Source organism: Siniperca chuatsi, linkage group LG8, assembly GCF_020085105.1.
Source record: "Siniperca chuatsi isolate FFG_IHB_CAS linkage group LG8, ASM2008510v1, whole genome shotgun sequence".
In the NCBI taxonomy this organism is placed as follows: Eukaryota; Metazoa; Chordata; class Actinopteri; order Centrarchiformes; family Sinipercidae; genus Siniperca; species Siniperca chuatsi.
In genome coordinates, this window is record NC_058049.1 from 974,482 (window position 1) to 991,301 (window position 16,820).

The 16,820-nt window shown below is 44.1% G+C and overlaps 1 protein-coding gene across 5 annotated transcripts in view; it reads right to left on the reverse strand.

Annotated features, from left to right (window-relative positions):
* LOC122880710 (transcription factor COE3-like) overlaps positions 1-15,177 on the reverse strand; it is a 164,464-nt gene extending 149,287 nt beyond the window's left edge. For 2 of the 5 annotated variants that reach the window (XM_044206093.1, XM_044206092.1), the window contains exon 1: positions 11,323-15,177. In XM_044206093.1, the coding sequence (XP_044062028.1) occupies positions 11,323-11,456 (134 nt within the window). In that variant the 5' untranslated portion in view covers positions 11,457-15,177. The remainder of the gene's footprint in view (positions 1-11,322) is intronic. The other 3 variants (XM_044206097.1, XM_044206094.1, XM_044206095.1) reach the window with 3 other exon arrangements.
* Between the last annotated feature and the right edge of the window lie 1,643 nt (positions 15,178-16,820).

Here is a 16,820-nt window from a genome sequence, read left to right on the forward strand (position 1 = left end):
TCACACACACACACACACACACACACACACACACACACACACCATGACATTAATCAAACAGGAGATGGACTGTGACCGCTGTTTGAGTCTTTAACCAGCGTGGCCTGCCGCTTCACATTCACACACATAAATACACAAACACACACACACACACCAGCCTAATGAGCCATACAGCACACACACACACACACTGTCTGGCTGTCTGCCAGGATGTTAATCAAATAAACAGTGGATGTTTAAATCTGATTCAGTGGGAAACAAACTCAGAGCAAACACACCCTGACAGGACACAACACACACACACACACACACACACACTAGAGGTTGCGGCTTGAGTCTAAACGTTAATCTGAAAGTTAATCTGATCAGAAGTTGAACCAGATATTCACCACACACTGACTGGATGCTAACAGAAAATAACCCTGGATGCGTGAAACTGTCGCACAGCAGCACTCGACTCCGGACTCTGCGCTAGCGATGGCAGATACACCGGGAGCCGCTTCACGATACTCTCGTCTCGCCGAGTTTGAAGACGAGGAGAAAACCGAGACTAAATCTAACCTGACTGTCCGCTTGCTGCCACCACCATTACCATCGGCGTGAAAGCACCGACTCGTATGGGCGAGTAATCTCGCGTTCGCTATATGGAAGCTAACAAAGTTCCAGTTGCGTTACTCAAAGATACAGCTACGGCTCAATCTGACCCAGTCAGCTCGTTATAGTTAACCGTGGATCACTGCAGCAAATCTAGGGTTACCGTCGAGACACGACCGAACAAAACTACACCCGAACAGCACGGCCACCTTCGGAAACGTCACAGTAAACACGCAAAATGGCGAGAGAGATTTTCTGTTGCTGAGATCCTGTTAGCCTGAACAGGCCTGCAGCGCCCCCTTCCCGAGGATTTGTGTAGTCCCAACAAGTCTAACTGAAATTAAAATGACATTTTGCTAAGAAATCAAAGTCCGTAGATGCTGTATATCAGCTGTGCTCGGTCCAAATTGTATTTACTAAAAAAAAGAAAGTGAACTTCTGCAGCGACAGAAGGGTTAGCTTGCTAACGGTGCAACAGCATGTGCGCCCATGTCCGAATGTATGCGTTTATAATTTTTGTTATTTCCTGACGCAGAAAGTGAAGAGAATTCAAATTTCTGTTCAGCTTTATTTAAACCTTAACTGCAGAACAGATCGAGATCAAAAAATAGCCTCATGAATCACGTCGGGAAGGAACCGACACGCGACTTTCTGACATCACACCACGTGTTTGTTTTGGCTCCAAACGTTAACGCTGGATGTAAAAGTGTCCTGCAGAACCGCCCAGTATGAATGTAATTAACACACACACACACACCATCAGGCCTCCCTCTCTAATTGCTATGGAAGTCGGGTTTGGACGGTTAAAATATGCACATATTGTTCATGTACAGTACTGTGTGTGTTGATTTATGCAAGGCTGCACAATTACCCACGAATACATTTAGCCAATCAGGCCGGTGTTCTCTCTTTACACACACACACACACACACACACCTGTTTGCTTAGCTCTTATTAGCCGTGTAATATGAACTAATGAGTTGAGGCTGAAACATGGTGAGAAGACAGCAGGCCGTGTGTGTGTGTGTGTGTGTGTGTGTGTGTGTGTGTGTGTGTGTGTGTGTTGTTATGTCATCGGATGAAACCCTCCACATCACAGATCTTCCCCGTCCTTCCTCCTCTGGTCCTGATTCCATTTAAAAAAAAAAAAAATCAAAACATTTGTCAATTTCATCAATAAATTAAAATCTACTCCTCTCTTCTCTGTTCCTCCATTTTGTCCTTCATTTAAATGACAGAGACAGAAAATAGTCAAACTCGCTAATCAATAATTCAGCACTGATCAATCATTATCAGGTAATATAAAACTCAGTTAGTCTCAGTATGATCAGTTACCTGATGAACATATGATAAGAACATTCTGCATTAGACTCAATTAATTTGACTTGTCAGAATCACCAAATTCCATTGGAAAAATCACCTTTTTAACGTCTTGTTTTCTTTGTGTACACACGTGCAAATTAATTGCACTATTCTTTCTTTCTCATACATCAAAAAGAGTAAAGGTATCCGATTACGTGACTAAATCTGATTTATGTATTGGTTTATTTATCTACTTAATCTACGTTGTTTGATTTGAGGATGGCAACACCATCAGAAATGCATTGTGGGAGGTTTTTGGTGCTTCGGTGGTCTGCTGTGGGCTCGATGGCGGCGGCGGCGCCGTCGGGGAGGAAACGCCCGCTGACTGATTTCCATTTGTGCACCTTAATATTGTGTGTCATTCCTAATTAGGGCGACTGGCTCGGGGAAACGGTGGCTCGATGCTGGAATGGCTGCTCCTGTCATGCTGCAATTACCAACAAATTAGTCTTTAGACTGAGGGGCTTCTGCACACGCTCACACACTCCTGACCGAGTGTGTGTGTGTGTGTGTGTGTGAGAGAGAGTGTGTGTGAGCAGTACGTGTGCTAATTAGTACGTTCTGTGAGGTGTTCAGTGTGTGAAAATGCATTGTAAAAGCACACGAGGTTTCACGGACATCACACTCCGACCTGCAGCTGTTTGTTCTGCAGCTTCACCTTCAACTTGACAACACTAACAATAACAACACTAATACACACATTAATACTAATAATACAAAATCTCAGCGCTGGATTACAAACTGGGCAACTGTTCAAGCTGCTCCGTGAACAAATCGAATCATTAACATGCTGTAACATTAAAAACTCACAGTGACTCATCTGAAGGCGTAAAAGTGAGCATTTGTTCCCTGGAATCATCGAACTCTGGTCCGTGTGGTGCGTTCAGGCTTCAGTAAATCTGAGCTTTTATTTGGCCAAGTATTGTGATTACTTTCAGTTCCTCGGATTACTTTGCTACGTTTGACGCATTAGGGCAAATGAGAAAAGAATAAAATTCATTTGCAGGGGTAAACTCAAAATGTCTTCAGAAATAAAGTAAAATAGCTCATTTTTCCAATGGAATTTGGTGAATAAAGCTGCCCTAACCAGTGAGAGTGTTTGTCATCAGATTCTTTTATTTCATTTATTCATCAAACTCTGGTTGGTGCGGTGCATTCAGGGTTCAGTAAATCTGAGTTTTCCTGGTCAACGAGCTGTTTCCAAATGTTTTTTTTTTTGGGGGGGGGGAATTATTTTCCGTCTTTTTGGCCTCAAACTCTGTTCAGATTTATTTGGATGTGAAGAAGAATATTTTACCTCTCAGGATGGATGGAGAGCCGGACTAATGCAGCTGCATGTTTTCTCTACTCAGCTGTTTCCTCCAAAACACATCCTTTACCCACACACTGCCTGTCACACACACACACACACACACACACACACACACACACACACGCCCTGGCCGAGCCCATTAGTCTGGTCACCTGCTCCTCTCAGACGCAGCTCGGGTTAATTGTTTGCAGCTTTTTTTTTTTCTTGCGTCGCTGCTTCTGATTAGCCGATCGGCCTGCAGCGGCTGACATTCAGCAGAGGAGACGAAAGAGCCGCCGCGCTCGAGTGTCGACGGTTTATTTACACTAGTCAACTTCACTTCGCCGCCGCGCGCGCGGCGACGACGACGACGACGACGGCGAGGATGACGTGTCGGAGAGAATTTACAGTAACGAGGCTGACGCGGCATCTGCTGGCTGTTAAATTATCTGACACGTTTTTAAGGCGGCGTTCAGGAGAGTTTAATTGTGTGTATGTGAAGAGGAGGAGGAGGAGGAGGAGGAGGGGGGAGACAAATGCAAATGCAGGAGGAAGTGCATTTTTTCTCACCCGGGTGGGAAAATGAGATGTTTAAAAGGGGGAGGGGAAAGGTAGCGAGCAGTCGGCTGACCTCTCCATCATTACGACTCTCTGATAAAAAGTCTCTCAGCGCTCAGATCCATCACTGCCGGCCCCCCCACCCGTCCTGCTGCCCGCCACCGGGGAGCGTCGAGGGGGACGCCAAAAGCCTGATGATTGAGCCGATGACGAATGACGCCGCCACCGAAGTGGGGAATCCCACAGTCGACGATTATTCACCTCCTCCAAACCCTACCTGAACTCCCCCTCCCCCTCCCCCCTCCCCCACTGAGCCTGGGAACCTGTAGTTTTTAACCCCAGAGCGCAAAGATGGGGCGTGGAGGGCAGGATCACTCACTCCGCTCACTCTTTCTTCCTCTGTACAGCGGTGTCAGGGAGGGTCGAGGGAAATCTGTTCACCTGAAGCTTCAACACACACACACACACACACACACACAGACACACAGACACACAGACACACAGACACACAGACACACACAGCAGGAAAAACCCTCCTTACTGACACATTATTTCCACCTGTTATTGAGTCCTAAAAGTCTATTTTTTTATCCAAACATGTGCATAAATCAGCTACGGAGGGTCGAATCATTACAAGCAGTTTTCACTACAAACCAACTCGTTTTATTTTTCCAGAAATGAGCTTCGGATCGCTGCACGAGCTTCATCCTGGAAACTTTAGATTCTATCAGGCTTTTTTGGGGGTTCGGTTTATTGAACATTAGAATATGTTTATAAAATACAGCATCCAACTTTTTTTACGGACAGAATGATGAACGCTTATTTTCAGAGGCCACCAACATTTATCAAGATGGAGGCGAGAGAAATATTAGAAACTAAAAACTAGAGAATTTAATCATAAGAACAAACGATGAATATTATTTTTTAGGAAGCAGAAAAGGTGGCGCTTTCATAGAAAATCTGACCACTAAAGACGACGGTCGCACGACTCGTTCACGATGGAAACACGAACGAATTGAAGATTATTTCACTTGTTTTAAGAAAATAAAAGATTTAGGACTCAGTTTCAAACAGAATGGCTCGGTAAGAGCACGTTTCGGTGCCGATAACAGAACTAAAAGTTGCTGTACGGCATTCGGACATTAAAAATCTCGCAAAAAATATCTTTTTAACTGATTTAGTAGAAAGACAACATGAAAACAATTATGATTTAAAATCAGGCAAAAGAGAACCAGACTAATCAGCTTTAATATTCGGTCTACACTTACTTGGGGGATTTGTATGTTTTATAACGTTTACACATGACGGGTTAGGTCAGTGGTTCTCAACCTGGGAGCCGGGGCCCCAACGAGGGGCCTCGCGTTGATCACCAGGGTATGAAATCATCACATTTGAGTCTCGATCACATTCGCACAGTTACACACATTCACAGCTGGAAGCTGCCCAGTACAGCCGACCGTAGGCGTGAGCCTCGAAACACTGCACACCAAACAAACATCACCCCGATGAAGGCAAGATGGCCGAAAAGATGCGGGGACTAAAGCGTGCGGAGTTGGACAAGAATTGTGTTTTGTCTCATTTTCAGAGAAACGTCACTAAACTGCTCCCAGCTCACGTAGACATGCAAACCTGCGACGAGAGGCCACGAGCAAAAAGTCGGACGAAAGCCTGTTTTTTATTAGTGCCGTCTGAATGTTTTATATATTTTCATATGTGCGTTCTTTCACAGAGGCGTCCTGGTGGATTAGGGTTTTAGGGTGTCCCCTGTCTGAGTCAGTCCAGGGTTTGTTGCATGTCGTTCCTCATCTCTCTCTCCACATGTTTTCTCTCTACTGTCCACTTTCTAATAAAAAGGCACAAAGTGCTGCAGAAATATTTCAAAATAAAGCACATTATTTGCAAAGTCCAGTCTCCCGCGTTAAAACCAGATCCACCAAGCAGACCTCCACGCTGCCCCCCCTCTGTGTGTGAAGTTCACACTCCAATACGCACAGTGTCTAACACACACACACACACACACACACACACACACACACAGGCGTTTTAAAGCAACACGCTGACCTCTGACCTCCAACACACCTTTACAACAACAACAGTAATAAAGGTCGCAGGTGAATTTGGACGTTTTTCTGGACGTTTTTGGTTTTTCATACATGAGCGTGTGGATGGACACTCTGCAGGTGGGATTAATCTCTCGCACCTGAGAACCGTTTAAAACATGATCACAAGTGGAGATGAAAACGTTTTGATCGCTGTAACGTCCCATCTCCCCCCCCCCCCCTCGTGTTCTTTCTAATAAACAACAACATGTGACATCAACTGCCACAAAAACAACAACCACCTCATCAAATGTGGGATTTCACAATTTGTAATGCAGGAACACCGACTTGTCTCTGCTTTTCCTTTACTTCCAGATATTTTCGATAGCGAGTTCATGATTTCTCTTAAACATGAGTTGTGTTGTTTTTGACGTGCATCGCTTTAGAACGGACAGAGAAGCTTTTCTCCTTTCGGACGTTTGGGTTTTTATCCCGTTTGTTCGTCTCCGGCTGAGTACTGTGACTGCATCAGTGAATTCAGCTGTGCAACAGAGGTGCATAAGTGTAATACTAATACTGTACTTGGGATTTTAGCAGAATAACTTCCTGAGGGTCTACAGGGGCTCAAACGTTAGCTAACAAATACCCTGAATGCGAGAGCAGGAAGTGAACGGGGATCTCCAATCGGCTCTTTCCTCACCTGCTAAAACACAACACACCAGCACTCGTTCGTACACGAAACCACGGAAATGTGATTTTTGCACAACAAAACCCAAAAAAAAAAAAAAAAAAAAAGTGAAAACATGAAAATCTAACTGCATGTAATGTGACGTCGATTCAACGCAAACAGACTTCACCACGCGGGATTCAAACCAGCGTCACAAAGCACAACAGCCAGTTAATCATGCGTCTACAGATAAATAATCCACAGCACAGGGACAGATCAGACTTATTTAATATCTCTTAGCTGCCCTTAAATAAATACATTTAAAAAAAAAGGTTAATAAACCTTCACTTCCTCCATGTTAAATACCCGAATCATTAAAGTCAAATCATTTCCATCTGTTCAGGGTCAAAGTCACCGATTCCTGATGCTCGTTTCACACTCCAAGCTTCGGATGAGATGTTTAAGTTCAGCTTGGAGACGCTAAACACTGAAGCATCATCACACTGGCTCTGAAATTTACAGACATTTTGGGGATTTTGCAACATTAACATTGAATTTAGCCTCTGGTTGCATCTCACTGTTATAATATAACTGTTATATTATATTCATGGACCAAAATGCATGACTTCTTTTTACATTTTTTTCCCCACGTTTGGATTATTAGTTTCATTTGTTTTGCGCTTTCAGCGTCTTGTTTCTTCATCTTTTCACGGGAAATTATTAATGACAAGCTTTCACTGTAAAAAGGTGATGTTGCTGATTTTCAATTCAAGATGTCAAATTCACAGTTCGGACTGATTTTAACTTGTTTTCGTGTGTGATGAGCAGAAAGTGAATATACTGTTAAGTAGTGTGTGAAATATTACACAGATATTATCATAATCTATCGTTGCGTTGTATGTAGAAACATACATTAGTCGGGCCACTCTGGGTCCAGGTTTTGAGAGTCCTTTGGTTCTGCATTTCCTTCGTCTCCTGATTAATTTAGTTTATTAGGGAACTGATCTAATGCCAAACGCTGCAGGATTATTTACTTATTATTTATTAGAGCATCGGGAATTATTTTAACACACTGGAAAACAGCTAAAGCTCCAGATTGATCAGGTAAAGGATCTGCGATAGATTAAAAGGTAGTTTGAAGATGAAAATCGACAACGCGGCTGTTCAGATTTGATTCACGGCTCAGAACTTCCTGTGGGATTAGTTCCCTTTGTGTCTCTTCTTTATTTGTTTTCTATCTATTTTCCACAGCGTATCTTTTTGCAGCGTTTACTCCGTGTACCTGCTGCCACTGAAGAGTAGAAGAAGGGGGTAATACAGATCAGTATGAATTTAAAATATAAAAAGGGAGATCAGTAACTGGAGAGGGGAAGTCTCATTCAGCCTGATCAGGTAACAATCACTAATCAATAACCAGACTGCAGATTATCCGACAGCTGCAGCCACGAAGCTTTTAAGCCTGTTGGACATTTTTCATAGATTCTCAGAATAAAAACAAATAAAGTGTGGAATCAAACTGTTGGTTTGTGAACGCAGCCTGAGCCTGGATTAGATCCACACACACACACACACACACACTAACAAATGGTTGGTTCTTGTGCTTATTACACTAAATATTTACACAATAACGTGCTTTAATCAGCTAATATTGTCCTGTTGCTTCTTTTTATTGTAATTCCACAGCTAGTCAGACTGTATATCTGATACCTACTGTTTGTTTCTACCCTTTTCCTCCATTTAAAAGGTTTGTTTTCTGGAGTTTGTCTGGATCTACATGGAGGGATAGACGCTGGAACGCCCTCTAAGGCAAATTTGTGATATTTGATTTTGGGATTTGACACGCGTGATTCAAAAACAGACAGTCGTCCTGTGACTCCCAGCAGAAAGCACAACGGTAACCTGAGAGTTTCGTTATTTATCTCTCTCTCTCTCCGCTTCCTCAGAAGGAAGCTTTAAAAAAAAACACAAAAACACCACAAATCTGCAGCTTCTTTCCTCCAGCAGATCAAACCGACGACAGCAGCGGACGGAAGACAAACCGTCTAAAATCATCTCATCGTCTCTGCACTCAACAGATCTACTCGAACGCCTCGCCTTCTCTTATTTAAACATTCACACTTCATTTGAGGGCAGCTGAGCCTCGTACAGAGGAGGGACTGTGTTCTGCAGTGAGGTGTTCACGGACGTACAGCCGAGTGCACCGAGACGCTGCTCTGACACGTTCGATATGAAATTCTGTCTTTTTTGGGGGGAAGTTTGGTACACTTACATTAAATTCAGCCTCCAGCAAACGTGTTTCTTTTCTACATTCGTGTCTTAAACGCACGGCTGGTCTGCATGTTTCTGTTTCTGTTAGTTTCCCATCGGTCTGGATCACCTGCGTCGCCCACCTGACCGCTAAACCGAACCTTTTAGCGTCGCCACAGCCTTCGTGTTTGCTTGTCCTACAGAGCGGTTTGTGATTAAAATAAAACTTCCCCTTCTCTGTTTAATGGACAGCACATGAGTGTTAAAGTGCAACACAGGCTGCACGTCTGCTTCTGATCCTGCACTTCAGTCGCTCAGCGGTGCCTCACACTGTTGCTGGATCCATCTGATCCTGAACGGACCGGTCGATTAATCGATCGGCTGACCGGCAGAAAATTAACCGCCAACTCTTTAGATGACCGATTAATCGTTTAAGTCATTTTTAAGCAAAAATGCCAAAAAAAAGTCTCAAATATAATTAAGCAGCTTTATTTAGTCTTCTGTGAAAGTTAACTGAGCATCTTTGAACTTTGACTACGGGAAACTGTGAGGGACATTTTGTACTATTTGATGACCTTCTACAGACCAAAGTTATAATCAATTAAATCGAGAAAATAATTGTTAATAATAATAATAATAATAATAAATAATAGTTCAGTTGTAAATGTTTTTCTGACAGCTCTGATGTTTGGTCTGCGGTGTGTGTGTGAACACATTTGGGACAATAAAGTTGGGTGCATTCAGCTGCAGGTGAAGCAGAGGGAGCGTTGGGTTCTGATGTGAAACAGGTGTTTAAAACGGGTTTTTAATAAAGAGCTGGACCGGTTTGTGCATTAAACGAAACGACGCTTTGTTTAAAAAAAAAAAAAAAAAAGAAAGAAAAGGTGCAGATCGAAGAACTGGATCTACTTTAGTTTCTGCTTCTTGTTGCAGATTTTTTTAAGAGGTTAATTTTGCAGAAATCTGCAGTGAGTTCCTGCAGGAAGCTGGAGATCTTTAAAATCCACAGAAGTCGCGGGGAACTGAATTAAAGTCTGGGGGAAGAAGCTGAGCGCTGCTCTGGAGGTGGAGGAGGGTTTGATTTAAATCCTGCACTGATTTATTTCAGTAAAGCGGCCAAATCTCACCTGCGCCTCCCGACTGAGACACTTTCAAAGTCTCTGTATTTGTCAGATTTCACCCGGAAAAACTTGGGAGTTTCGAGGCAAAGACGGAGAGAATATTTGAATTTAAAGTGAATTAATTTGCCTGTTAAAATGAGGCTACTGCCTGTGGGTTTGTTTTATTTATTTTATTTTATTTTTGGTAATAGGCCCGCAGATTAGCTTGAGCTCTGTGAGGCTTTAAAAAGCTTTAAAAATGTAAGAAACGCTGAAATCTATTAATTTCACTTAATAAGAGAAACTGTGCGTCTGCGCGTGTTTGCATCACGGAGCTCACTTATTTCATCCTGCACGTGAAAAGCTGCAGAACCCTTTCATTTAACCAGTGACCAGCTAAACTTTATTTCCTCCCAGAGCTGGTTCATAAATAAAATATCGCTTAAATCCGCGTTTTGGAGATTCGACGCACCGAACTCAGGATTTGTAAACGGAGGCGTTTGTGGATGGGAGAAAAATCGCTGTGTGATTTTTAATTAAATTGTCATGTATTAATTTTTATAATTATCTTCCAAATAAGCTTTAAATGTTCTCAGCGAAGCCCAGAGAACAGGCGCGTGCGGCGGGTGCAGCTCCGCGCTCCTCCCGCAGCCTCTTTGCGCGCGGCTTGTACGTGCAGCACCAAACCCGCACGTCAGATTTGTTGAAATTAATGATCAGAGCGGCTGCGTGGGAGATGTGAGCGTTACTTCAAAATGAGATTTGTTTGTTAAAAGACACGTGGAGGTGGGAAACAGTTCGGCGTCTGTCTCGGCTCGCACCGGGCAGTCGGTGAACCTGAATCCGCCGCAGAGACTCAGGGAGGCGGCGTGGAGAGGCTACCGCTCAGCGCCGAAACCAGTAACCCCGCTGGTTCGAATTACTGAGGCAAAAATAAAAAAAACACTGACATGATTTCATGCGGCTATTCTTCCTGGGATTTTGTTTTTTCTCCAAATAAATTTGACTTTTTCTGAATCATAAAAGTAACTCGGTCAATTTTACATCAATTTTAAAGAGTAAACCAGGCGCCGCACGCCTTCCCAACACGTCCAGCTGGTGCTTTTGGCATTTTTGGTTTTCTGATTCTGTGTGTTTTTTTAGTTATTTTATCCTCTTCCAGGTAAAAAGGGGGAACGCGGCGCTTTCACTGCTCGTCCTCTCGGTTTAGTTTGATTTTCTTATTTTTCTCGACAGTGCAGCTGTGACTTTAACTCTTTCTGCAGGAGCGCAAGTCGCCTGAACTTCGCTTCGTACTTGCCGTTTTCTCGTCTTGTGCCCTGCAGACTGCATGGCACTTTTCAAAAACGGGTCCTGGAGGACGAGAACAGGACTTTCACCTTCACGCTGGAGTTTTCTAACTGTGGCATTAATCGGCAGACTGGCAGAGATGAAAAGTTGCATGGTTTTGGTGATATTTTTTACCTCTGGGCCGCTGTGTTGGCGTCCAAAATCCCTGCGCCCTGCATCCAGGAGCGGACCGGGGTCATGCCGGTGGGGAGCGGCTCCTCCTTCATGGTCAGGGCCCCCCGGGGGAGGCTGTCCTGGATGGAGAACATCAAAGTGTCCTTCTGGGAGCTTTGTCTTCACCAGAAACAAGAAAGAAGAAGAAGAATAATCCTCCCTGTACCAGCCACTCAAAAAAGCCAAAGGACCACCTGGATTAAGGTGGAGAAAAGAGGAGCGATGAGGAGGAAGGAGGGGAGGAGGGACACACGAGCGAGCTTCCCCAAAGTACTGGGTCCTGATCCAGAGAAGAGCCCCGGATCCCTCTGGGTTTCTCCGGGGTTGTTTTAGATCCCAGCCCCGACTCGCAGCTGCCTGGGCTTTAAACCGGCGTCTCTGTGAAGTTAAAAGAGGGCGGAGAGAGGAGCGGAGAGCGGGGAGAGCATCTCCGAGGAGCCGGGAGGGAGAGAGAGAGAGAGAGAGAGAGACGGAGGAGAATCAGCCAGGATCCGGAGAGCCTGACGCCGGGAGAACGCAGCGCGGAGAGCCGGGGATCAGAGGGAGGCGAGCAGCCGCGGATTGTGGAAAAATGAAAAGTGGGATAAAAAAACAAGCCACCGCTTCAAAAAGGAGTAAAATGAAATGATTAGCAAACAAGAGGGAGGGACGGACCGTGGAAGGCTGCTGCTCCCGGGGGAACAGGGGGATTGGGCAGCGAGAAATCTCATCCCCCTCCCTCCCCGGCTCTTTATGGCTCCACTGTCCCGGCGGAGAGCTCCTTCTCCCGGGGTCCGGGGCTCTGGAGCTCCCGGGGGACCGGCGTGGACCAAGATGGGGCGGGGACACGACCAAATAAGGGCAGCTCATTTGAATACTGGTCGCACCTCTGGCGTCCCATTGGTCGGAGTCGCGCGTTGCGTCATTGTTTTTTCCAAAAGGCACTCCATATTAGGGTTTCCGCGTGTCGGGCCGCGCGCGCTGCAAAAAGTGACGTTTAAAACTCCAGTTTAAAGATTAAAAACAACAGAGCAGAGTTCAGCTAATGATGGACGTTTTTTTTTTTTGTTTGTTTTTTAAAAATAAACACGTAAATAAAACAGACTGACACCTGTCCGATATCCTCTTTAACCCGCAGCGCGTGAGGGAATCTGTTGATGCGGGGAAATCATCATTTCAGCACCAAAACATCCCTCAAACAAGTGTCACCACATGGGCAGCTTCTGCCACTTGTGTTCAGCTGATGTGGGGGGTGTGTGTGTGTGTGTGTGGGGTGTTTACGCGTGAATCCGTCTCTGAATGAGTTGTGGAGGCTGACAGGCCGCAGCGGCATCTCCGTTTCATCCAGACCTTCCGCGCGCGTTTCCGCTCCTTCAGCGGATACGAGACTGTAATACTGAACCTCATCAGTAACAGAAATCTGTATTCACTTCCTCCAACCTCGCAGACTTCCTCAGATTTGGGGGGGGGGGATTAACTGGTTTCATGTGGAATAATCTCCTCTGTCATCCCGCGTTCAGGCTGATTGACACGGGAGGCGCGCAAATTTGGCACCAATTTGCGCTTTTTTACGCACGGACATATGGCGCTCACACACACACACACACACACACACACACACCAGGAGAGAGAGCCGCTAATAAGCTGCGTTTAAGTGCAAGTGTTTTATTTCACACACTGCTATTAAATATGTCTTTAATTTCAGAATTTAAACAGGACGGCCCGCAGCATCGATCCACAGCAACACCAATAAATAATAATAATAATAATAATAATAATTTTGTCTGTCTCTGATCAGCACTCTTGGTGTGTTTTTTGGGGGGGGTTTGACATCTCCAGCAGTCATTTTTGTTCGTTTTCGTGGCAGGAGCAGAATTCCTCTAATTAAGCAGAAACTCCAGAGCAGCGCTGATTAAATATTTATCCTCCTTTAGCCCGCTGCCTCCCTCCGGGGAGGCGCGCGCGTCTGGAAAGCCTGGAAAAATACTTCTGCGCGCGGAGAGAAAAAGTCAATGAGACGCCGCAAACATGTTGGCGAAGAAGAGGATGAAGATGAAGAGGGTCCGGATTAGAAACCAGACGGCAAAGGGCTCATCGGTCCGTCTCGTAATAATTTATTATTATTATTTTATCATTCCCATTATTGTAATAATAAGCCTTAAGTAATAACACTTCTAATAAATACATTTCATTATTATTATTATTATTATTATTGTTGTTGTTGTTGTTGGTGCAACAAATAAATCTAACAAATAAGACTGAAGAGGAAAAAATGTCATATTTTAAAATAATTTTTATCACATTTTCACAGCACAGCAGCGCGTGATGGAAGTTATTTTAAACACGCGTGAGATTTATCGATTTCCTTTTCACAATCAATTCATTTTATTTTGCTGATGCTCCTGATGCTCCTTCCTTGTGTTTTTCACGTCCTCTGGATCCCCTCGAACCCTCTCCGAACCCCCGACACCTGCTCTGGATCCCCTGGAGCACCTTAAGAATTACCTGGAACCTCCCTGAAGAATCTGGAATCTCCAGGAACTTCCTTAAAAGCCCTTGAAACCCACTAAAGAACCCCGAGATAAGCCTCAGGGCTCCCGGAACCACTTCTAGATCCCCTGGTCCCCCTTCAAATTGCCAGAACCTCCATTAGATGTCCTGAGTCCCCCTAAAACCCTGAAACCTATACTGAACTTATGTGGAACATCAGAACCCCCTGGAAGTCACTTAAAGCCCACGGAACCCACTCAAGGACCCACATGCCTCAGAGAGCTCCTTGAACCTCCTCTGGGACCCTCTTATAGATCCCATTAGGCCCCTTAAAAATAAATCTCCTCAAGATTTAATATGGAACCCTTTTAAAAACAAAACCTGGAACCTCCTTCAGGACACCGCACAGCTCCTGGAACTTCCTCTAAAGCTTGTGGAACCCGAAATATGCTTCCGAGAGCTCGTTGAACCGCCTTCGGATCCCCGGGAACTCCTTGAATATTACTGGAACCTGCTAAAAAAAAACACCTAGGACCTCCTCCCAAGAACCCGTGGAACTGCCTCAAGTACTCCTGGAACCCCAGAACCCCCTTCAGGTACGCTTCAAGCGTCTTCAAGCCGTCCTGGAACCCAGGATCTCCAGATTAAGACCCGCTGCCAGGCTGGCTCTTAAAGAACAATTTTGGTTTAAATGAGCAGGATTCGTTTATGCATCACACACACACACACACACACACACACTAATAAATACTGTAAATACACAGTAGTGATGTGTCGGACGCGAACGAGTCGGCTCTGTGAAACACCTGAAGGACCAGACTGCAGGGTCCTTAATTTAGATTTACCTGCTTTTTAAATACGTTTTCTACTTTAACTTAATGGCTTTATTAATTCTTCTTCTGTGGTAATGAACAGGAGAATCTGTCGTGCGTGAAACACAGATGGCACTTTGTTCTGCGACACTGCTGCTGGAAATAAATCAGTGTGAACAGCAGCAGCAGAGCTCGGTCTGCAGGCGCAGGGCGCCCCCCAGTGGACAGAGCCGGGTACTGCAGACCGGATACAAGCTGCTGTTTTAGATCTGTACAACCTCAGAGATGCAGATGATTATAATACTAACACAAATTGGGGAAAATATATATATTATAAATACATATTTTTATTTAAGCTGAAGGAAAATTAATCAGTAAAACACAAATAATAAAAAAAAAACAGAGACAGCAAGCCAAACGTGATGTTGATGATGTCCCACCGGAGTCGACGTTTCTCCATCTTGGACAGCGTCTCCCACCCGCTCCATGACGCGCTGGTCAAGCAAAGACTCATCCCCCCACAATGCACCACAGAGCGCCACAGGAAGTCCTTCCTGCCTGTGGCCATCAGACTCTTTAACTCCTCCCTCTAAGTGTCAGTCTGTATGACCCGAAGTCACTAAACTGGACATTGATCATTAACATCTCTGCAATACTTGAATAACTGTGCAATATTCTGTGTTATTACTCCTGTGCAATATTAGTTTTCCCATGTTAGTTTTTCCTATTTATTGATATTGATATTATATACCTCTATTACTGCTGTGCAATATCTTAATAATCTCAATAAGCTGCACTTAACTCGACAGTACATGCACCTCTGCTTATTACTTATATTATTACATTGTATTATATTATATTATATTGTTTGCTAGTACTTCCTCCTGTGTGCACTGACGTAAAGGCGAGCTGCTGTAACAAAGAGTTTCCCTTCGGGGATCAATAAAGTCTTTCTGATGATGTTTTCTGATGATGTTTTCAAAACGTCCACATTTTAAGATTCAAGGTAGAATTTATTCTCCAAATACAGAATAAAAAGACACAGAAACACACGAGTAAAATAACAGTAGAGCGAGGGCAACGTTCGCATCCGGCTCGTTAAGTAAATACATCGATGTGATTACTAAAGTGCAGCTAATGATTTGTTTTCATTATCAATGAATCTGCTGATTGTTTTTTTTTTTTAATTAATAGATTAGTTTGGTCAAAAAACAGCGAGACGTCTCGCTTTGTCCGACCAAATGTCCAAAACTCAAACGTACTGTGATGACCAGCGAACGCTCGGCACGTTTTCACCATTTCTGACAAACGACTGAAGCTATTGATCGATTATCGAGAGAGTTTCCTGTCGATCGACTGATGTGCATCGCCGTGGCGACGTCGTGCATTTTAAAAAAAAAATCTAGTCGATTAAAAATCTCACGTGACCCGTTCACATCCGACACCACGGACCATCCTGCAGCTGAGACGCGAGCTGCACAGCCACCTGTTCGCTGATGAAGACCATGAAAAGTGGTTGAAAGCTCAGGAGAAAAAAAAAAAAAAAACTATTAAAGTGGACCAGATTACTTTGTCACGAAAGTTGATTCGTGTTGGGAAAAAGCTCGTGTCATTATTTCAAGATTTTTTTTTGGGACTCAGCGATGACAGAATGAATTGTAGTAAGTGGACCTTGAGTGCAGAACATTTTGACAGTAATGAACTTCAGCGCCGACGCCAAACGACCCGGTTTCCTGAACGAATCGCAGTTCGGATCCGTGACGCAGACCGAAACAGCCGAATCCTCCAAAAGGTGATTTATTTATTTATTTGTATGTTTCCTGGTTTAAGAAGGAAAATAAATTACGGTAAATCTGACGTTTGTCCTGTAAAACATCTGAGAAACATTTTTTGAACTGGCTGTTTATTTTATTGCTTTTGTGTATTTTATTTCTTTATATTTCATCTTTCACTGTGGTGTTTTAATTCCTCTGGTTGTGAAGCACTTTTGTGCTTTGTGCTCTGTAAATAAAGTTTTTGTTAGTTTAAATTAGCCGGAGTCAAGATGAGCCGCTCCCTCTTCTTCATCAACGTTTTTTACGTCATTTGTCCTTTTCTACGGTCTTGATTTTTAACTTGAACAACTCAAACTAAATGTTCTCTGCAGTTAAAGGGCCGGCGTGGAGGATTTGGTGGCCT